The following is a 22,178-nucleotide window of genomic DNA, read 5'->3' as shown; positions in this document are numbered from 1 at the left end:
TACAATTATATATTATGAATAATAAATTGATAGTATATTAAAATAAAATTAACATTGTAGGAAAATTTCATTTCCGACCTTTAAAGAAGGAAAAACATTTCAATTTATAAGCTTGTGTTATATACGCAACAAGAAATGAATAATAGCTTTCATATTTTATTAACTTACTATTTTATTAGATCATAAACTATTTCTTTATTTCTTTTTATCAATATCATAAATAATACTTATTCATTCATTATTCATAAATATATATAAACAGCATAGATACCGAGACTGAAAGTATTCATGAATAAATGTCTCTTATTTCGTATCTTTTCTATGTTTTTTTTTTATTTCCTTTTAGTTAAAAAAGTATATTTTTTCTTACAATCAATTATTTTTCGTTATCATAAAAAGCAACTTATAAAGTAACGTTAAATAGCAAGTCATTTGAATAAGGATGTTGTTCATAGTTTAGCAATTTATAATAAAACAGACCTACTCGTTATATACATTATTGATTTGAATATTTTCTTTGTTTTTTTTTCTTTTTTTTTCTATATATATATTATATTGACACAAATGGAAGAAAGAGGATTATTGTGTTGGCACGTTTTTGGTACGTGCAAAGTACCAAAGTAGTGGTTAATAAAAGTCAACCGGTAACCAAATATAATAGGTTCCAGTCAAACGCAAATGGTCGGGCAAATGGAGGGTACGGGGGTGTAAAGAGAGCATGATGATAGGGGTTCGAGGGGGGAGGTTCCGGTTAAGCACTTTTTAAAGCGCATGCCTGCCTGTCCTGGCCACATTAACGTTTCAACATCGAAGTCAGCTTTTAAGATAGAATACATCACTCTACTTTCCCATACTCTTGTGCTCTCTTTATCGTCTCCTTCGTAAACCTATCTATCTATAATTATAATAATAACAATCAATATTATTATCAATAAAATCAAACGCAAATTCTTGAAAATAAATTTCAACAATTTCTATTGAAAATTATATTATATATATATAAATTAATATATTTTAATTGAATATTATATATATATATGTTGTAAAACTGGTTAAATAGATACATAAATATAGATAGGTTTATAGAGAGACTGAAATAGTAGAAGGTCTTCAGTAATCAGCTAGTTCGATCGATCGTAACATTGAATATTCCATCAGTTTTTATTTTGACGTATATACTTATATCTTCCGGTTGGTTTAATTGTGCGGGTTTTCAAGTTTCATTTTTAAGTATAAAAATTAAAAAAAAAGAAAAAAGTATAAATAAATGATGGCTTTGAATATTCATATCGATTCGCCGAAAGTTAAATATACCGAAGATTATATCGAATCGGAATACGAATATCAAACAACTAATGTGTCAAAAGACGATCACGACAAGTACACGGTAAGTGTTTTTCTTTTCTTTTTCAAACAAATTTATAATTTATAATATGCGAACGACGTTGGCATATCATAACTTATGTTAAGACTGTATTCTCTACTGGCCTAACTAGCCTTCCCTAACTAGTTTCAGATGCTTTCGCATACATTTCAAAAAAAAAGGTCCTTGAAGATCTTTTATTAGGACTAAGGTACACTATCGATATTAAATGAGTTCGCAGTTCGCGGTTTATTATTATCATATATAGTTGTTTTATCTCACATATTTTCAAATGTGTTACTTTTAGTAAATGTACGAACATTTATTTGTTTGTGATACCAATGTTTATAGATATATTGTGCGTACATTTTATATTTTACGCGTAAACTAAAATATGAATTTTAAAATATTTCAAAATATAGAGTCATTTTGTATCAATTATTTTTCAAGAAATATTCTTTACATTTATTTCATTTTTTATAATAAAATAAGATTGTTTTGATCACGTGCATAACGTATAAGCATTAGCGTGTACGAAATGATTCACGCATATATACATATATATATAAATTAGCAAATCATATACAGGGTGTCCTATAACTTCACACGGGTATATAATAATACGATATATGATTACAGGTAAAACCGGTAACAACGAAACTTTTGATAAGAACCCAAATAAAAGTTCCGAAACTTGGTGTTATGTTAGTGGGTTTGGGTGGAAACAATGGTACAACTATAACGGCAGCTTTATTAGCAAACAAACATAAACTCACGTGGGAAACTAAAACTGGAATTAAAAAAGCTAATTGGTATGATCGTAATTATTAATTATTTTCATTTATAGTTAAATAATATGTGTGTGTATAGTTAAATAATGTGTATGTATATATATATAGGTATGGTTCATTGCTTCAAGCATCAACCGTTAAATTAGGAAGCAAAGATAATCAAGATGTATTTGTACCAATGTCATCAATGTTACCAATGGTTAATCCAAACGATATTGAAATTGATGGTTGGGATATTTCAAGTATGAATCTTGCCGATGCCATGGAACGTGCTAAAGTTATAGACATTAATTTACAAAAACAACTGAAACCTTATATGATTCATATAAAACCGAGAAAAAGTATATATTATCCTGATTTTATCGCATCTAATCAAGTTAGTAAAATATATTTATTTATTTATTGTTTTCTTTTTCTTTTTTTTTTTTTTATCGATTATAACACGAAATGTGTTATAAATATTTTGTTCTTTTTAGAAAGATAGAGCTGATAATGTTATACAAGAAACAAAACTCGGACAATTGACATTGATTAGAAAAGATATTGCGGAATTTAAAGCGTCGAAAAATTTGGATCAAGTTATCGTTTTGTGGACTGCTAATACAGAGAGATTTTCAAATATTAATCCAGGAGTAAATGATACTGCTGACAATTTATTAAAAGCCATTAATGAAAATCATCCTGAAATTAGTCCGAGTACAATGTTCGCCGTAGCCGCGGCATTAGAAGGGGTAACATTGTATAACATTATTTTACAGTCTTTCTTTTTTTCTAAATATTAATCTTTTAAACTATTCTTAGTGCACTTATATAAATGGTTCACCACAAAATACATTTGTACCGGGTGCAATTGAATTGGCCGAAAGACAAGGAACGTTTATCGGCGGTGATGATTTTAAATCGGGCCAAACAAAATTGAAATCCGTTCTCGTTGATTTCTTAGTGTCAGCAGGTATAAAACCAGTATCGATCGTCAGTTACAATCATCTTGGAAACAACGATGGTTACAATTTATCAGCACCTCAACAATTTCGTTCGAAAGAGGTAAATCCTTGTTAAAAATTAATTTTTAAAAGATCACACACACACACAAACAACGTTTGTTTTATACATTTCAGATTTCTAAAAGCAACGTAGTAGATGATATGGTTCAATCTAATCAAATCTTATACGAACCTGGTGAAAAACCAGATCACTGTGTCGTTATTAAATATGTTCCATATGTTGGTAAGTTTAAAAACATATTATAATAATATTATCAATCATTTAGATTAATATTAAATTGTAATAAATATATATATCTTGTTACAAATAGGTGATAGCAAAAGGGCAATGGATGAATACATGTCAGAAATAATGCTTGGTGGTCATAATACTATAGTAGTACATAATACTTGCGAGGATTCTTTATTGGCAAGTCCAATTATTTTAGATTTGGTATTACTTGCTGAATTATGTTCTCGTATTACATTCCGACATGAGGATGAAGGAGTAGAAGAATCACGACGTTTTGATAGTATTCTTTCTATCCTATCATATTTGTTGAAAGCACCATTGGTACCAAAAGGTACACCTGTGATAAATGCATTATTCAGACAACGTGCTGCTATAGAAAATTTATTAAGAGCATGTCTTTCATTACCACCGGAAAATAACATGCTTTTGGAATATAAAACTAATCTAAAAAAGTCATAATATCAAATGAATTTTTATGCTTTGCTAAAGTAAAGTATATATATAAATATATATAGATATATATTAAAAAAAAAAAAAAAACAAAGTCAAATTAATAAATATGTTATTTTGGATATAATCAAACAGTATAAAGGAACTCTCGTTTATCCAAATCCCATTAATCCTGATTTCCGGTTTATATTCTAAGTATAAGATACTTCTTTATGATATAAAAGAATCCTCTCAAGAACTGCATTATATATTGACAATATCCTTATTGAAATCAAAATTTATAATCTATGAAAAGATACATAAGTATTTTATTTTGTACTATTTGAATATTTTTGTAAAAGCATAGAAAATGTGTAATAAATACAACAAATAAAAGTATATATTTTTTGTCTGTATAACAAAGTGAATAATAAAGGTACCTTTAATTAAATTGAATATTCTTCAATCACACAAAATCAATTGGTTTTTTAACAAAATGTTTGTGTGTGCAGATTACATTTTGAATATCATTCAAATTTTCTAATTTTTACTCTCTTTCCGGTCCCCCTAATACAAACAATTATAATAAGTAAAAGAGATGCCATCGTATATCTTATTACTAAGTATCAGCCTTTTAATAAATATGAAATAAATCTTACCTCATAAATAAGAAATATGTAAACTATTGAATATCAATATTACAAAATAATAATAAATATGATTTTAGGAAAGAAATGTTCTTAGAAATATTTAGTGATATTCGGTATTCAAAGGATGGTACACTTGCTTAAACGATATAACAAAGTAACTAAATATATTTGAGGTTATATCAAGCAGATTCTATCTCATTTGTAGTACCGTTAACAATTTGTTTGATATAAATACCAATGTTCAGAGAGAATTAACTTTAAAATTATTATCAAATATAATTTGATCTCATTGAAATGAATAAATATCTACAATTGGCGACTGTTGGAACGAATTATGCCAAGCGTATGAATCGTTTGAGTAATCGTATCTTTGGTGAAGTTGTTAGACCAACAAATCAAAAATCACTTAAAGTAGTTAAGCTTTTTAGTGAAAAGCCTGTTCAGAAAAGACCAGAAATCGTAGATTATTATCCTCGACACAAGGATATACAGAAGTTGATGTTACATCTACGTGATTATGGTTTATTCAGAGATGAGCATGAAGATTTCAAAGAAGAATATGATCGTTTGAGAGAATTACGTGGTAAGAAGAAATGGATACCACCACCATTCAGAAAATAAAACTTTCTTTAACATCTTCCTTATAACATTACTAATGTAAAGTATAAAAAGCAAAGTGTAATAACAAAATCTAGTATTTATAATTAAAATGAATATAAAACTATATTAACTGTTTTATCTATTAAACAATTATAATATATGGCACTTCTTTGAATTATTTATTATTATATTATATCTATTTTTCATTTTAAAGATTATTGTAATAAATAAAAGTATTTTTCTTACAAAATAATATAATAAGTATACAAAAATCTAATGTACATATTATAATTCTTCTTTTATATTATTATTTTCTTGTACTTTTTTTTTGCCTTTTTCGTAATATTTTTCCCAGTATCACCTTTTTCTTTAAGACACGAATCATCCTGTCCTTTAAGCGCTCTATCCGTACACAAATATTTCATTAAAGGAACTTTTCCTTGATAATTATAATACCAATTTTCGATATCTTGTTCATGATTCTCCAATAACTTTTCGCACTGCGATTTTAATGTAGTAATTTCTACCGAAGGATTGTCCCATAATTCATACGGGATTCCTAATTCTACTTTGACACCTTTGTCTCTATATATAAAAGAAAACATTTATGTTATTATTCTTATAATTTCATTATGAAAAACATGACAAACACATCATACAAGGTGTCCTATAATTTATCTGATAAACATATTAAGAATGCTCGCTGTTACAAGCAATCATAGAAAACACCTTGTATATACATTTGTATTTTAAATGAAACATTTTTACTTACACTAATCCATGAAGGGTTTTAAATGTTTGACTCATTCCCTTAGCAAATCTTGTACTATCCGTTCGCTCTTTATGAATATTGTATTGTAATATACGTTCACAAATATTTTCCATTGATTCTACCAAACGTAATTCTCTAAAATGAAGAATAAGTAATATATAAATTATTCGCGCGTATTTATTATAATTTATAATACTTACGATTTTTTATATTCTTTTCTCTTTTTTGGTGCGATATCATCAACGGAATAACCAATTTCAAGTACATCATGCGTTTTCCCAGTTTCATCTAATCTTGCTTCTAATTCAGTAGCTACGACTTTGCATGCTGTAAAGAAATATAATATAATAAAATGAAATGAAATGAAAAAACTATTATGTGTATTCAATCGGAGAATGCCATGAATTGATATGTGCTCATAAATGAAGCAAACGATGATAATTTATGAAATAATAAAAGAATAGGTTATTATACCTTCACACTGATCAGCGTATTTCACCCCATGTTCTTCTAGTTCTTTACTAGCTAAACATGGTACAAAAAATACTAAGTATGTCACACAAAAAAGAAGAAACATTTTAATATACATTATTGAAACTCAACAAAATAGAGAAAAATGAAATGACATATCTATCTGACTGTACAATGTTAACTGTCACAGATACAGTTAGGTTAAACTAAATGTGTTCAAATCTTATCGTTCGATTATCGATATTTACAATCAGAATACATTATTGGAATTTAAGCCAATTAGAAATAAAAGATTTTCAAAATATTTTATCTGAAACAATTGTAAAGTTAAATGGGCAATAATAATTTGTATATGTAATTATTATTATATTATTATACGTCTATATATATATGTATAAGAATCGAGGTGCCGTCAGATGGAGTATCTACCCTACCGTCCACTATCTTCTACATTAGTTTGGCTGAAGAATTCAGTCTTACCTAGTCGAAGACGTACGTTTATATATTTTCTTAAATGTTTAACAAATTATTATCAGTATTATGTATTATTCTTATATAAAATATTGTTTGTTATATTTATAATTATCTATTTTGTATTTTACAGAAATCGTCTACTAGAAAGAAAAGGTGACACCACTATTGGCAAATTAATAGCAAACCTTAATTTTAATATCACTTGTCAAAAATGCGTATTGGCAAAAAACACGTTGAATTGTTAGGAAGTTGGTAAGCTTATTTAACTTAACAGTGGAATCAATAATTTTCATGAGATATTAATTCTCAAAAAAGAAAATCATATCAAATGTGTTTGTTAATAATATAAGTTATGTAACATCATATTATATGTTACTAAAAAAAACGTTGAATGAATTTTTATAAATATTTCAAATATAATCTATTAATTTGAAAATCTTTAATTCATAATTTGGTTATTACGAATTGATTAATTTGATTTTAAGATTAATTTTGTAATATGTACATTTTTCAGGATGCCATCTTTGATGGGATATGGAGCAGCGGCAGGGTTTGGTTTACTTTATTTTACGGATTGGAAACCAGTAAATAGATATATTCCTTTTTATGGAGGAAAATTTGAGGAATAAAATGTATATTAAATATTTTCTATATAGATGTAACAATTGTATTGCAAATTTGTGAAGTCATTTAATGACAAAGTTCCAATATAATATATACGTATACTAATACAAAAATGTATTATTTAGACTCACTTCTATATATTATATTAGCAAAATCTTCAGCTTCTTTAAGTTTTTTGTTCTTTAAATATGGTAGTAATTTTATTCTGTTGTGAAAAGAAATGAATTCATTAATTAATATTAATGGAATATAAACAATCCAGCGATAGATCATTTTTTATTTTAATATTTATTTATATAATTATTTATTATTTAAGACTTACTTGATTCCTACAATAGAAAAATATACTGCTATAAATCCGATTGCAATTTTAATCTTCCCATGATTCATTGTCAACAGTTTCTGTAATGGACTGATCAAAATAAAGAAGACAAATTTAATATAATAAAATATATAAACAGATATTGAGAGAATAATATTTTTCAATAATTAGACAATTTTACCAAGTTACAAAATTCTATAATCATATTATATATGTGTGTATGTGTGTGCGCGCGCGTGTATGTATAAAGTTAGGTTAAAATAAATGACTTTATAATACAATATATTTATGATGATTTACCTGTTCTCGTTTGTCATTTTTAATTTTTAATTCTTTCAATATAGGTGCCCAAATGTAAAGACCACCAATTACACCAAGTACGATAGAGAGAAAAATTGAATCAAATCTCAATGATCTTCTCAACTTCATCACAGTTAACCTAAAAAATTTTATTTATGTTTTAATATAACTTTGAAATATTGTCACATCATTTTATTTCATATATTTTCTTAATAAAATTATCTTATTAACGTACAAAAACTATTTGCGATATAAATATTATTTGAATTCAAATTTGTTACACGTTTATTTTATTAGAGATTGCAGGTTGCATTTTAGATAGGTTTGCATAATCTATATATATAGATATATCGAATAGGATGTATACACAGATGTGTATACTTCTTAAATTATATCTTACAATTATATTAATATATAAAATATATTTTTTATTGGTCTATATATCAAATACAAATAAAATACAAATAAAAATTAAAATATTATATATATATAATATATATTTACAAAAGTTATTTTGTTAATATAATCATAGTAATCAATTTATAGTAATTTTATTTGGAAATAATTTTTTACTGGAAGTAATATGATTATATCTAAAAATAGATTATTTACATTTATTTCATTTATTATTTCATATCTTTCCAAGAAATTTATGAAATTTATTATAATTATCAAATTGAGTTTTGAAAAGTTCTTGTAGATTCGTTGGAAGCGTACGAGATAATAAAGCAATGCCATGTTGATCGCAAATACTGAATAACGTAGCTATTGTATTTTCCAAAGATATCTGTAAAATAATAATACACAAATGTTATCAAATTTGAAACAGATATATATTTTACTAAGGTATATATAATTACCTTTATAAAAGGTTTTAAACCTCCTTCTGACAATAGTCGAATCAAATCACTTATGACATATGGACTTATACGCATTAGATCTTTTTTATGTTTTACCAAACATGTTGTAAATCTGTAAAATAATAATATTTCTTTAAAGTATAAATTTTGTATTTATTTATGTAATTAATAATAGTTATTACCCGCCTCCGTTCGAAAAATCACCCTGTATACTTGATAATATATTATATATATATATATACTTACTTTTCAATATCAAGTAAGAGACATCGACAAAAATGATCTTGAGCTTTATCAACAGTTTTCGACAATTGAATGATAATAGTAATCAAACGTCTAAATAAAATTAGCAATACTGGTAATCTATCTACTATTATGTCTATTTTAACTTTAACTAAAATTCCAGATAATATTAAAACATTGTTGCATATTGAAAGATTTCTTTTTTCTAAGGCTTGTAATGCAATATTCATACTAAGATCAATAATATTATCAGATACATATAAATGTTTAGAAATGAGTATATTCTGAAGTGATTCTAATAATTTTGGCCAATGTTGTTCTGATACGTTTACAACTTGAATGTTTTTAAATAAATTTTCAATAGTTGCTGTACGAAGATTATTACGTTGTGTTGACATATCTGATTTCAATAAAGCATTCAAAACACTAAAAATATTTTCTAACTTGTTACTATTTGATTTAGGTAATTCTTCTATCTGTAATATAAATAAAATTATAAATTATTCAATGGATAGAAGTTTTAACATATATCAATTATAAATAAATATATTTTCAATTACCATTATAGCTTGCATCAAATATAGAATTTTTTTCAATTGTCCAACTTCGGTAGATTCTATCAGAGGTGGAAGTAAATCCTCACAAGGATAATTTAACATTAAAGACCATATTTGTGTTCTAATTTCTGAAGAAATTTGAAATTCTTGATAATTTCGAAATATTATAGCTGCCAATTGTAATCCTGTTTCTAATAACTCATTAGAATGTGCTTCTTGTGTTGACTAAATAAATAAAGAGATATATTATTATATTATTTCAAATTGTTGTTAATAATTAATCTTTGTAAAATACATTGAATTACATTACTATAACAAATCACAAATTATTCTATACACCTACCGTGAATATTTTATTTACTGTTAATTCTATACGTTCTTTTAAATTACTCTCGGTTTCCTTATTTAAGGCATTCATTTTTAATATCAATGTTAAACACTTTACATCATAAGGAAGTTCAATAAGTGTTGGTAATGTGTTCAACAATTTCTTACATAGTTTATGTTCTGCTTTTTTAAAAATAGATTTCTGATCGGCGTCTAATTTCTGTCTTATATTTTCTATGCATTGTAAAAGTATATACATAGTTTCCTTATTAATAGATGATGAATTTATTAATGTTTTTAAAATCTCATAAGATTTAATATTTCGTAGTGATTGTTCTAACGCTTTTTCAAAAGCTTTAGATTGAGATAATTGATGTATTATTGATACAGGATCTATATATTGTAAAATGTCAAGACCAGTAGTTTGAAAAAGTTCTGTAAATAAATACAAACAAATGATTAATAAAATAGTTTATATAAGTATTTGAATAATTCAATGAATTCAAACTTACTGAGAAATATTTTGTTGCATAAAGTTGTTACATCTTCGCTTTTCGTGCATTCTTTGTTGACAGTAAATATAATCATAAATAATAAAGCTCTAACATTAGCTTTAAAATATGCTATTGGCATATTAACAAGAATATTTAGATACAATTTAATTTTAGCAATTTCTGTACTTTTCATTTGTTCCCATTGAGATTGAAGTATCTCTACTTTGACGGTTTCTAAAATCTTCTTTATTTTCTTTTTTCCTAAAACTTCTGTAGACAGTACTACTTTCTGAAAAATAGTTTAATAATGAATAATATTGGAATGCATTATAAAAAAATATTCAAGAGATTTACTTACTGTGTCTACATGCTGCGAAATAGATTTGGTTACACCTTTTTTTGGTATCATTCCCATTTGTACAAGAATATGGCATAAAAGATATATTACAAATCGTTTGTTTTCTTGCAAATGATCATTTCTTATTATTTCTAACCATTCATTAAATTTACATTCATTTAACGTCATATCCTCCACAAGTAATGAAACCAATTCAGAAAGTTCTTTATCATTTAATAATGAAATTATTTCTGAATTATATTTCAATATGAAACTCCAAAAATATTTTAAACCATTTATTAAGGTATCTAATTTGATGGTAGAATCAACTGTGCCGTAATATTTGATACGATGTATTATAAGCTTGTTCTGAAATAATATAATAATATTTGTATTATGTCAATAAATGATTAAGGAATAAGAAATAATGATTATAAGTACCATGTTATTTATGCATTCCTCTTCACCGAAATTAGTTATTCGTTGAATCAGTTGTTGCCAGTGATCATCCGAAATAGGAAATATTAATTCATCCTTGTGAATATTTGGTAAATAATATCTTGTCATATTTTGAATTTCGCTCCATGACAATATAACAGATAATAAAACAGCAATAATATTAGCATTATGATTTACATGCAAAGCTTTTTTTATTAAACGTGATAGATCTTTTCCTAATTCATTTAAAACATTTATGAATTCTTGTTGATACGCCAAAGTCGATGTATTCCCAATGATACACACACCGTTTAAACATCCAATTAATAATTCTGTCACAGCTTTTAACAATATCGTACAATTACCTATAAGATATTAGACGAATTAATATATTATAAATTTATATTGACATGAAATATTTATAAATATTTTAATTTTCTTACTAACCAGTTGTATTACATTTCAATGATGCCAGGCAACATCTGTTTAAATTATCTATCAAAGTTTTTAATATTGTCAAAACATGCGAGTTTGTAAACGAAGAGATCGATTTGGTAAATTTATTTGTAAATTCAAATGGAAGAAATGATTTTACCGACAAATCTGATTCTTCTAATTCATTTTCACTAGCAATGACTGCTTTCAAAGTTGTTACAACTTGTGAAATTAATTTATCTTCTTGTCTTAATAAAATGCTGGCATCCAAAATACCAATGAACAGATCATTACGTTCTATCGTTGTTTCTTGTAAATACAATTTATATAGAATATTATCAATTTTCTTTTCAACGATGGTAGGATAAAAATATGTTATCTTTGTAAGCACCTTATAATCAACAGGACTCAATATTTTCACTAATAAAATATCATCAACAATTTGTTGAAAGAATTCCAACAATGTAACATTATCAATTTTATTTTCAAAATTAAATGGTGTATCATTAAAGTTATCAAAAAAAGATATAAGTATTTCTTTCTTATACTTTCCAGCAGAGGTTAGCAATTTTCTAAATGTACTATCCAACGTAGCGGTGTCTGATTTACAAGATCTAACAGCTTCACGAAAAGCACATGTAAATGTATCTAAATTATTTTGAAGATCCATTATGGATTATTTATCAATACTAAAAACAATTCAAATAATATAATTTTATCTGTTTCATTTATTTTATCTTTGTGCGTTCTGTTTATTTCTCACAAATTATTTTTAATGCACTTATATCCTATTAATACCAATTAATTGGTAATGTATGTATGTGCATAAGTAATTAAAGAACACGTGGGATTTGAAACTTCGCGTATAAATACGGGGCGCCACTAATATACATATTTCATACACTACCGAACACGAAATGATGTGTACACGGCGTCTGCACTTTTCTAACTAAGCGACGCGCAGAAGCAAATTGATACAGCAGCGTCCTCTGTACTGGACGAGCGCGCGGGAAAATTCAAACACAGCAACAGTATCCATGTACAAATAACTTTTTCAAATAAATAAAAAATACATATTTTAAGTACATAGATTTCTTTATATAAGCATTTATATTAAAATTTTGTTTATTAAAGATGCCATTGCTAAAAATTCTATGCATCTTTTTTTATTGTGCAAATTTTGCATATAATCATTGTAATATTAAATTGTCTATTCTTGATTATTATTAAATCACAAATCACGTCCAAATCAAACAATAATATATTAGATAACTAAATTACAAATGAAAAATTAGATATTAAAACTCGGAGATGATTACCTGAGGAAATAATAAAATATTTACATCAAAAATGTTTTCAGATATCCTTCATCTATAAAAGCAAAATAAAAATATTACAAAATGATATTAAATATTAAAATTATATACTTTTGCAAAAAAATAAAAGTGTAAAACTTTGAGGAAGATAAGTATGTATGAGGAACGTTTTCTAAAGGATTTGTAGTAATCATACGATCGCGATATATATGTACATATACATTGCGCGTTTATTATTTATTAATATATTGTTATACTTAATATTATATTATTTATATTTTTATATATGTATATATAAATATATATATATATATATACATATACATATATTATTCTATATAAATATATATATACATATATATATTTATATATTTATAGCATTATTTGGACGATGCATATGTATATACGCGGTATACTGCAAGTTAAGGTATAACCGACAAAAAAAAAATGATCACCGATTTAAAAACGATTCACGTCAAACGCGACATTAAAAATAGCAAAGAGAGTTTACGAAAATCTTTAACGCTACTCGTAGCTTAACAAGCGTAATATCATAGCATATATTATACTCTATGGAAACTAGTGCATACTCATCAAATCAATATTAACAACGCCGATATAATTTATACTCAGTGTAGTCAATAGACAAGAATACCTAATTAATAACTAAATTTCTATCTTTCTTCTTTTTTTCTTCTTTCTTTCTTTTTACATGTATAATTAAGATCTCAAATCTTCATTAAGCTAAAAAACATTCATTCTTTTCCGCTTCTAGCTATTTTTAAACAAGCAATCACCACTTTTTCCGATTGTACCCTTTTTCACAGATTACCCAGTAAATATGTATGCATATGTGGAAATATATATACATACACACATATGTATACATTATATATATATATATATATTCAAATTTACCTCAAGGTATTCTGACACTTCATAATTTATATGAAAAAGCTGATAACATATTTATACCTCGCTTTATGGTGCGTCTATTTGTCTGTAATCGTATTACTGTGATTTTTCTCGATGCCCTATTAACAGATTTTTCATAATATGAAAAATATTTAAAAAAAGCAATTTATGCTCTTATATTTCTGGTAATGCCATTAAATAGTCGCATTGTATGTTCAGGCAGTTTATAATGTCTGTAAAATTATCATTCTTACCAGAAAATATGATTAACTAATTACATATAATTACAGATTAGTTAAAAATAATTTTTATTTTTTTGTTCTTTTGCTTTTTTAAATAATTACCAAAAATTTACACTGATGACATGCAACACTCTTTTAATATAAAATATATTCACAAAAGATCTAAAAATTTGTAAAATTAGTGTTCTATGTAATATAACTTTAAAAAGCCAAATGTATAAAAGATACTTTACATTAAATTGCCCGTGGACAGTTAACTTGAATTAAAAGATTTTCATCTGAGAAATTATCTATCTTGGAATGTCATAATGCTGTGAACAAATTCTATATACATTATTTAAACTATAACTGCCTAAGTTTTTCTTTTATTTCGCACAGTTGTGTGCACATCAGATCCAAGATTTATCTTTTTCTCGCAATAATTGCAAATTACGTTATATATGTATATCAATATATATTTGTTTCCATAAAAATAATATAAATAAATATCTTCTTCTCATACAATAACGACGTCCAAATGCTATACCAGAATTATAAGTGCGAATAATTCTTTGTTTCTTTTTTACAAAAAAAAAAAAAAAAAAAACTAATAAATAAAAAGAAAGAAAAATAAAAGAAAAAAGAGAGAAATTGAAAAAACGCTTTACAAAAACCCAATAAATGATTACACTTCAGATGCTGGGATAAAAGAAATAAATTATACACAACTGGTACCCGGAACCTTGCACGAATTCAATAATTTTCATCGAACTAATTTAGGATGTAAAACCCATCAAACATACTGTCTGCTTACTATTCAAATTTGCAAACACACAGAGCTCTGATGTAAATATTGTAAAATACAACGGCACACCTTTGAACCATAAAAGTTAATTTTGTTTCAGTTTTGTAAAGTCAATTTCGGCATAACTGAAGCCTTCCTGAACAGATGCGGGCGATACGGGTACCACGGTAGCGAGTTCAGGTAAATCCAAACTAGCATAATGTAAAACTGTTGCACCAGGTTGTAATTTCTCATAACCATCGCTATCTAAAGGACTAGGCGTAGGAGTTGGAGTAGACGTAGGTGTTTGTATCGGTGTTTCATCAATGAATTTCGGCGATGACGATTTTTGTTGTAACATAGCAGTTTTAAAACCCGATAACGTCGGACTGGTATTAGGTGATGCAGTAACTAATCGTGGCTTCGATACTGTAAGATCGGCAAATTTTTTTGTTAACGAATTCAACGTACATTCTTGAGAAGATATCGAGTTTGATATAACTCGTGTTTGATCCGTATTACGACTTAATGGTTCGTCGTTAATAATTTTTGATATTGAATTATTTGTAGTATCTGTCATCGAGACTGGATTAATGGTGTTCATTTTTTTGGTCGTATTATCAGACGTAATGTCATAATCATTATTCTTTAAATCCGTATCAATCCTCGAAGAAGTATCATCAGATTTTGGTTGATGCGTAAATGGTTTTATAGGAGATTGAGGACTATTTAAAGAGAAGGGAAAAATAGTAGCTGCCGAGCCAGTAGGTGTAGCACGTGGAGGAGAAGCTGGTGTACTTGCTAGACTTTCCGATGTTGGACTACCATTAAGAGGTAAGAAATTGGGTGCTTTCAATGGTTTACTTCCAGCTTGAATAGCGATTGGTTGTGATCGTGAGTTTTCCTTGCGACTGTTGTTTACCCGTACTCTTCGGTTGTTCCGTCCAACCATACTCATATTTATATTAATATAATCTTGTTCTAAATTTGGCCTAGCTTTAAAGGACATTTCTACATATCCTTCAGGAGGTCGTCTAGGTTGAGGTAAATCAACCGGGGCCGTTCTCGCACCACCTTTATAAATAACAATATGTTAAGACCTAATAGAAAATAAAGTCACTCTCTTTTTTGTTGCGTTGATAATAAATATGTTAAATATAATAGTAAATATTAACCGACCTGGTGGGCCATTCGTTTGAATACAGTCTTCCTGCATAGGTGATGGAATTTGTTTAGGACTTGCACCTGATAGCGACCAATCTTCCATATTACCGTCCATTTTCATATATGAACCCTCTGTTTCTTCCACTGGTTTCAAGGTTGTTATGACGGGTTTGTGTGTGGAAGCCGAAGATGTTACATGAACGTGACTATGGTTCTGATTGGCAGTGATAGAATTATTGTTATTATTACGATTGATCTGCAAGAGAAAAAGAAAGACAAAAAAAAGAAGATATATTTAAAAGAATTTATTTGATAAGAAATTTGTAAATAAGGTTCACATTAAAAAACATGAAATACCTTATTTAAGCCGCTCATGTCGACGTACGAGGCAGTGGTCGATGTAGGCGGTTGTCCAGGAGACATATCGACATAGGAACTAGTGTCGGTGGTGGCAGTAGAATATGACTGTGATTGTGACTGTGTATAGGAAGAAGGGGGTGATGAAAGAGTAGCTGGAACGCTTTGTCTTGTAAAATCTAATTCCATAAGATCTTCCATTCGTTCGGATGTACCAGAACAACCAGAATTATGACCCCAAGAACTGGATAATAACGGCGCTGAATTTGATTTATTTGAATTGGAATTATCCGAACTAGATGGCAAAGGAGTTGTAACTACATTAGCTAATCTGCCAAGTTCAGGTCTCTTTGAACGACTGCCTACAGAGAATGCTCTCACTCTACTTGCTTCCTGCTGCGTGATATCTAATCTATAATTTCAAACAAATATACACACAAAAATATGATATTAAATTGATATCATATATGTTCTATATATGTATTATGAATACATTAATAATAAAAGTATTGAATTCGTACCTATTTTTACGATGCTTATTAGTTGGTTCTGGTCTAGATCCAACCGAATACGCTCTAGTTGGTCTAGCTTGCAAATCTTCTCCTGGTGCAAAGAAGCTGGTTACTTTATCTAGGTGATACTCGGAAAAACGTAAATCTGTACTAGGTGTGCCAGAAGTTACTGAGCAACTACTACCACCGTGTTGTGACATGTCATCTGGAAAATGACCATTATGACTGCTTGATGGATCCATATCTACATAGCCATCATCGCCAACAGGCGCCATTGGAACATAGCCATCAGGTAAAACATTCGACTCCTCTACAAGAGACGATGCATGAGAATGGGAATAAGCTGTCGTCGCTGGACTCATTGGCATGTAATTTCCACCACGTCCAGGACTCGAACCACAAGGACTATACATTTCTACATAGGAACTCTGCTGTCAAAAAAGAATATACGTATAAATATATTGTACACAAAATATGGGACAACGAACGTGTTAATATAAATTGAACAAAAATTGTACTAATTCACCTGTGACGGAGAATGGGATTTAAAGTTTGGCGAGTATTTATGATGCGAATGCGTCGTAGACCATGCAGCATAATCGTCCCCATTCTCTTCTAAAATGACTGGCTCGTCGGGAGTCAACGAATGACCATATCTCGAGCCAGTACCTTCTTCTAAAATATTTTCAATACCATCCTCCATAGAAAGAGAAGACCCAGCTGAATCAGTTGAGCATGCTCCTGAGGCTGGACTAATCGGCATTGAGGAAACTGGTGGAGAATAAGACAGACCTCGTCCATACATAGAGTGAGGTCTGGGTACGTGAGATATAAAATGAGAACTTCTAGGATGACTCAGGACAACTGTTGTTGGATGACATTCACTCGTTGTCCGAGCTCTTGATGGCAAACTGTCGCATCTGTCACGTCCAGTGGTACCTGAAAATATATTCATTAGAATCATCCCTTGAAAATGTGTTATTTTAATAACGAACAGTATAAAAAGCCAATATCATTGTCCCAGCACAGCAGCGGTTAGTTTATTCGCATATATCCAATTTTTATATATATATATAGTTTTATATGTTCATATATTGTTTATTGGTTAGTCATCTTAAAATATATATATTTATATATGAGTCAAGCAATATGGATGATGATAGTGAGAGGATACGTGATATAACAATGCGCAATGAAATTAAATCGAAGATATGTACCAAATAATTCGTAGAAATATTCGATAGAATATTAGAGTCATGGCTCGATAGTTGACGAGCAGCAAAGAGAGATAGGTTTATCGAATCGAAAGGAGATCAAAACGAAAAATCGTCTTCTTTGCGGAGAAATCGTGCATCTCCTGACACATGCAAGCGGAAGCTTACATCTATGGCCTTTCATCGAAATTCGAGTCACAGGTAATACATCATAATCGTGGCTCAGTGTGTTCATCACGAGCGTCAAATTGGATTGAAAACAAATGGTGAAGTATAGTGGCAGAACAGTTGAAATATAAGAAAAGAAATAAATAAAGAAATAGAGAAAGAGAGAAAGAGAGAGAGAGAAAGAGAGAGAGAGAAAGAGAGAGAGAAAGAGAGAGAAAGAGAGAGAGAGAGAAAGAAAGATATCTCTGACTGCTTTAACATATGACGAAACGAAAATACATACAGCGTAAAACAGATCTTTTGGATGATTGCGTTTGATTGATAATAACAGCAGCTAAGGGCAGCGACAGGGTTCTCTGATGGGATATTATTGCGGTTGTGGTTGTAGTGGTTGCGGTGGCGGTCGTTGTGATGGTGATGGTTGTCGTTGTAGTAGTTGTACTTGTTGTGACATGAGCGGATTGGGAATTATTGACGGAATGGGGATGACTTGCTACCGAATGACGACGTCTAGTAGCAGTGGCACAGTTGACATTAATCGAGGCAATCCCAGCAGTCCCAGCCCCGGTACCGGCAACGACTGCAAACCACACAGCTCTCACTGTCGCACAACTACCATTTTTTGCGTGCATTTCTTGTAAGTATCATCAGATACATCATACATAACTCGCCGTGCTGTTAAGCCTGATTTTTGGACGAACGTTCGAACGTTATGATCGGTTAACGAAATCAATGACAATGTTTCAAATGATGTAAGTACTCTTTCATAGTGAAAATGCCGAATTCTGAAATCATATTCGCTTGAATACTTAGAGTTTCCTTATATAAATGAAATTGAATGTAACATAAAAATGATTAAGCCTCATTTATAGAATATACACCTTCGCCTTTGTCATTTGTGTATTTACATATATGTGCATTCAATAAATACCATATTGAAAATATTAGCTTTTAGTAATATTTCATTTAGAAAACTAAACCAACATGTTCATTTTACCCAAGTGCACATGCTAATTAGATCATTTAACTAAATTCCATAATATATATGAAAGAATTAGATACTTCAACTAGGTAATATATGAATTTTCAAGAGGCCAGTAGTTAAGATATTAAATTGATATTTGATCCGTAGATTAGATTTGATAGAACAAGATGATTAATAGAAGATTGTTTTCCAAATACAGGAAGAGATAAGAACGGATAACTACGAACATTGTTATAGTAAGAAAAACAGACTATAAAAATGGATCAAATTTGAATTTCATACTTTAACTATTCGCTTTTCGTCAATTCATATATTTCAGAAAAGGAGAAATTATTCCATGTTTATCAAAATATCTATTGTTATATAAATAATGATCTATTTTTGCTTATCACAGAGACAAAGGCTCAACCGTTTTTACAATACCCTATTATATGTTACAACCCACATATTTCCAAAATCGTACATAAGAATTGAATACAAGCAGAATAAAAATAAAAAGAAAATATTGAAAAAAATATCGTGCCACATTGTACGCGTTATTATCTTTTCTTTCTTATAATTTGCAAATCCCGTAAAAAGAAGCATACAGCTACTGTGACAGAGAACAGACCCGTGAACGTATTGGAAGAAGTACTCTGAGATTGACTACACTGTGCGGGGGCAGAGGCAGTAGTGGTCTGTTCCTGCAACGGATCCACCTGTTCCTTGCACGTCCTTTGTTCCTCTGTAAAGCCCGCAACCCACTTGTGTTACTCTAAAGCTGAGTTCTTAATAATAATATATATATAGTGTGATTCAGCTTATATTTCATAAAAAAAGAATATCAAATTTGCACAGTTATGGTTTAATGCAAAGTAAGCGATGATATCCCAGAGGATACTTCATATTTGTATCTAGAAAAAATGCAATAAAGATCCTTAAAATGCACAAGCCTGCAAATGAAGAATCATCTGCAAAGTAGATAAGACATGGTGCACCTTGAACCATTTTAAATATATTATATATTTACATTGAGTAGAAGCATGTCTGATTGACAACTGACCACATTGAATAACCATAACTGACATTATGAAATGAAAGACAAGTTACTTAAATGGTATTATTATATATATATATATATGTATATCGGTAACTACTCTGTTTACCTAGAGGTGAGAAGCTATGAAATTTTTGCCCTGTATGTCGTCGTTGGAGCACTGAGATGGGTTTACTTGCTTCATTTGCCGAGGAACTACGCATCCTTTGACGAGGTCCAACTTCGTCTTTATAGGAATTCGAATTACTCATTGCATTTAAGATTGCAGCATGCATGTTGTGCGCAATGTTACTATCTTCGGCTTCCATCCAAAATTCACCACCTCCTGTCACTGCGGATCTACCAACTTCCATGTAAAAGATGCGTTCCATATAACCGCACCTCCTTATGCAGATTAACTACAAATTAAGTTTTTTTTTTTAAGAGACTGTTTGTATCTATTAAATAATACATGAGATACTTACAGAAAATTCAATAGAATCGGAGTTGTCTTTAGCTCCAATTTTGACTAGACTTAGAGTGCGATCAGTGAGACATAACCTATACGGCCCATTGATATTTTTTCGTTCTCCAAGTCCTTTCTTCTGCATAGTAACTTGCCACACGTGCTCTGACAATATATATATAATAAAATGAAAAAGGATTCTTCATGAATGATGACATAAAACATATGTATATTAATTTGACTATATTAATTTAGATACCTTATATACAAATAATAATATCAAATATTGTTTCAGATAATTAAATATATTTATCATTATGAATTAATAATTAAATACTTTGATTTAAATATTATTATTATTAATAATAATAATAACTTAACCAAAAGCAAGAGATAAATATTATTTATAATTTCCACGTGTACATGGATTGTAAACAGAAGCTCTCAATTATCATAAAGGCTAATCGTATCGTAACTATCGATGATCACGATAAAATAAATCGTTCCAATCGATATATATTAATCAAAAGTATTATTTGAAGTGAATCCAAAATATATATACTTATATATAATTTAAAGGGAAAGATTTTGGCGCTTTTTATAACATGTCACACAGCGTACGTAAAAGAGCGTGCACATGTTGAAAAAAAAATAAAAATAAAAAGAAAATATGAAATAATAAGATATTGTTTTTTTTACCGAACGTAGGGCGAGGCTGTTCACCTTCAGGTACATCACCGCTCTGTAGTAGGAGCATTGCTTTCAACCACTCATTCAGTTCCTTTTCATTATCGAGGATCAAACAAAAGCATTCGTCCTTCGTATACAACGCTATAACGTGTTTTTGCTTGGTGTCGACACGCTTGTTGATATTGAAGCAGCTGTGCAGTAGGATGCTGCGTTTAGGCAAATGCTTGCTTTCAAATTTCTTCTTACTGTCATAATATTCCAAACAAGCGGGATATCCCGGTGCCTCGCCTCGTAAAACGAAATATTTCTTTTTCAAGGTTTTAAGCTTTTTCAGATGCCCGCTACGCACAATAGGCCCACGGGATGGGGACGCCAAACCTCTGTTGCCCGAAGACATTGCCTCGGCCACAATCGGAAAAGCCGTCCTTGCGAGAAACCAAAAAATTGCCGACGGGTTCTCCTGTCGCGCGTAAATATCGTTTTCTCGCTCACACATATACACCACACATGCACGCAAACGCACACACACACGCACTCTCTTTCTCTCTCTCTCTCTCTCTCTTTTTATCTCTTTTTTTTCTCTCTCTCTCTCTCTCTCTTTACATTTTACTTTCGAACGAACGTGTAACTTTAACGTGCCGCGTATTC

The 22,178-nt window shown here is 29.2% G+C and overlaps 6 protein-coding genes across 9 annotated transcripts; 3 read left to right on the top strand and 3 right to left on the bottom strand.

The window, feature by feature from the left end:
- The first annotated feature begins 781 nt into the window (after window positions 1-781).
- Window positions 782-4,242, top strand: Inos (Inositol-3-phosphate synthase). Its single transcript, XM_015320971.2, has 7 exons — window positions 782-1,387; window positions 2,003-2,175; window positions 2,263-2,530; window positions 2,631-2,885; window positions 2,956-3,198; window positions 3,273-3,381; window positions 3,470-4,242. Exons 1-7 carry the CDS (start codon window positions 1,268-1,270, stop codon window positions 3,847-3,849), a joined length of 1,548 nt encoding a protein of 515 aa, XP_015176457.1. The 5' UTR covers window positions 782-1,267; the 3' UTR covers window positions 3,850-4,242.
- Window positions 4,243-4,587: 345 nt separating this feature from the next.
- On the top strand, window positions 4,588-5,234 carry mRpS33 (mitochondrial ribosomal protein S33). Its single transcript, XM_015320972.2, has one exon. It carries the CDS (start codon window positions 4,764-4,766, stop codon window positions 5,088-5,090), a length of 327 nt encoding a protein of 108 aa, XP_015176458.1. The 5' UTR covers window positions 4,588-4,763; the 3' UTR covers window positions 5,091-5,234.
- CNPYb (FGF signaling regulator protein canopy b) lies at window positions 5,228-6,589 on the bottom strand. The gene is made up of 4 exons (XM_015320888.2): window positions 6,316-6,589; window positions 6,042-6,168; window positions 5,842-5,976; window positions 5,228-5,654 (listed from the first exon to the last, which is right to left on the bottom strand). Exons 1-4 carry the CDS (start codon window positions 6,428-6,430, stop codon window positions 5,369-5,371), a joined length of 663 nt encoding a protein of 220 aa, XP_015176374.2. The 5' UTR covers window positions 6,431-6,589; the 3' UTR covers window positions 5,228-5,368.
- Window positions 6,590-6,662: 73 nt separating this feature from the next.
- Window positions 6,663-7,523, top strand: UQCR-6.4 (Ubiquinol-cytochrome c reductase 6.4 kDa subunit). Its single transcript, XM_089179518.1, has 3 exons — window positions 6,663-6,804; window positions 6,917-7,038; window positions 7,301-7,523. Exons 2-3 carry the CDS (start codon window positions 6,998-7,000, stop codon window positions 7,413-7,415), a joined length of 156 nt encoding a protein of 51 aa, XP_089035644.1. The 5' UTR covers window positions 6,663-6,804; window positions 6,917-6,997; the 3' UTR covers window positions 7,416-7,523.
- Window positions 7,524-7,732: 209 nt separating this feature from the next.
- On the bottom strand, window positions 7,733-13,091 carry LOC107066394 (uncharacterized). Its single transcript, XM_015320970.2, has 11 exons — window positions 11,736-13,091; window positions 11,292-11,653; window positions 10,872-11,219; window positions 10,532-10,802; window positions 10,036-10,454; window positions 9,696-9,917; window positions 9,139-9,611; window positions 8,893-9,004; window positions 8,268-8,819; window positions 8,033-8,171; window positions 7,733-7,822 (listed from the first exon to the last, which is right to left on the bottom strand). Exons 1-9 carry the CDS (start codon window positions 12,391-12,393, stop codon window positions 8,664-8,666), a joined length of 3,021 nt encoding a protein of 1,006 aa, XP_015176456.1. The 5' UTR covers window positions 12,394-13,091; the 3' UTR covers window positions 7,733-7,822; window positions 8,033-8,171; window positions 8,268-8,663.
- Window positions 13,092-14,765: 1,674 nt separating this feature from the next.
- On the bottom strand, window positions 14,766-22,032 carry chico (insulin receptor substrate 1 chico). Of its 4 annotated transcripts, none has more exons than XM_015320962.2 (10): window positions 21,540-22,032; window positions 20,860-21,005; window positions 20,505-20,793; window positions 19,970-20,083; window positions 18,658-18,954; window positions 17,519-17,931; window positions 17,002-17,423; window positions 16,481-16,892; window positions 16,139-16,379; window positions 14,766-16,033 (listed from the first exon to the last, which is right to left on the bottom strand). In XM_015320962.2, the coding sequence occupies exons 1-10, from the start codon at window positions 22,024-22,026 to the stop codon at window positions 15,066-15,068; spliced, it is 3,789 nt and encodes a 1,262-aa protein (XP_015176448.1). In that variant the 5' UTR covers window positions 22,027-22,032; the 3' UTR covers window positions 14,766-15,065. The 4 variants fall into 4 exon arrangements, with proteins under 4 accessions (XP_015176448.1, XP_015176450.1, XP_015176451.1 ...); XM_015320964.2 differs by having other exon boundaries at window positions 17,002-17,420; XM_015320965.2 differs by lacking the exon at window positions 18,658-18,954.
- Window positions 22,033-22,178: the final 146 nt, after the last annotated feature.

Source organism: Polistes dominula, unplaced genomic scaffold (assembly GCF_049000335.1).
Source record: "Polistes dominula isolate Pdom_NZ unplaced genomic scaffold, Pdom_raw_medaka contig_29, whole genome shotgun sequence".
Taxonomy (NCBI): domain Eukaryota; kingdom Metazoa; phylum Arthropoda; class Insecta; order Hymenoptera; family Vespidae; genus Polistes; species Polistes dominula.
Note: the sequence above shows the minus strand (reverse complement) of the source record. Positions and strands in the feature narration are given on the sequence as shown.

Coding starts and splice junctions, on each gene's coding strand:
- mRpS33 (XM_015320972.2), top strand. CDS start 4,764: ATGAATAAATATCTACAATTGGCGACTGTTGGAACGAATTATGCCAAG.
- chico (XM_015320962.2), bottom strand. CDS start 22,026: ATGTGTGAGCGAGAAAACGATATTTACGCGCGACAGGAGAACCCGTCG. Junction 17,424..17,518: donor AATCCCATTCTCCGTCACAG/GTGAATTAGTAC, acceptor CTTTTTTGACAG/CAGAGTTCCTATGTAGAAAT. Junction 16,893..17,001: donor AATAAGCATCGTAAAAATAG/GTACGAATTCAA, acceptor TTGAAATTATAG/ATTAGATATCACGCAGCAGG.
- UQCR-6.4 (XM_089179518.1), top strand. CDS start 6,998: ATGCGTATTGGCAAAAAACACGTTGAATTGTTAGGAAGTTG. Junction 7,039..7,300: donor GTTGAATTGTTAGGAAGTTG/GTAAGCTTATTT, acceptor TACATTTTTCAG/GATGCCATCTTTGATGGGAT.
- CNPYb (XM_015320888.2), bottom strand. CDS start 6,430: ATGTATATTAAAATGTTTCTTCTTTTTTGTGTGACATACTTAGTATTT. Junction 6,169..6,315: donor ATACGCTGATCAGTGTGAAG/GTATAATAACCT, acceptor ATTTCTTTACAG/CATGCAAAGTCGTAGCTACT. Junction 5,977..6,041: donor AGAAAAGAATATAAAAAATC/GTAAGTATTATA, acceptor TCTTCATTTTAG/AGAATTACGTTTGGTAGAAT.
- Inos (XM_015320971.2), top strand. CDS start 1,268: ATGATGGCTTTGAATATTCATATCGATTCGCCGAAAGTTAAATATACC. Junction 2,176..2,262: donor GGAATTAAAAAAGCTAATTG/GTATGATCGTAA, acceptor ATATATATATAG/GTATGGTTCATTGCTTCAAG. Junction 2,886..2,955: donor TAGCCGCGGCATTAGAAGGG/GTAACATTGTAT, acceptor AACTATTCTTAG/TGCACTTATATAAATGGTTC.
- LOC107066394 (XM_015320970.2), bottom strand. CDS start 12,393: ATGGATCTTCAAAATAATTTAGATACATTTACATGTGCTTTTCGTGAA. Junction 11,654..11,735: donor ATTGAAATGTAATACAACTG/GTTAGTAAGAAA, acceptor AATATCTTATAG/GTAATTGTACGATATTGTTA. Junction 9,612..9,695: donor ATTTGATGCAAGCTATAATG/GTAATTGAAAAT, acceptor TTTATATTACAG/ATAGAAGAATTACCTAAATC.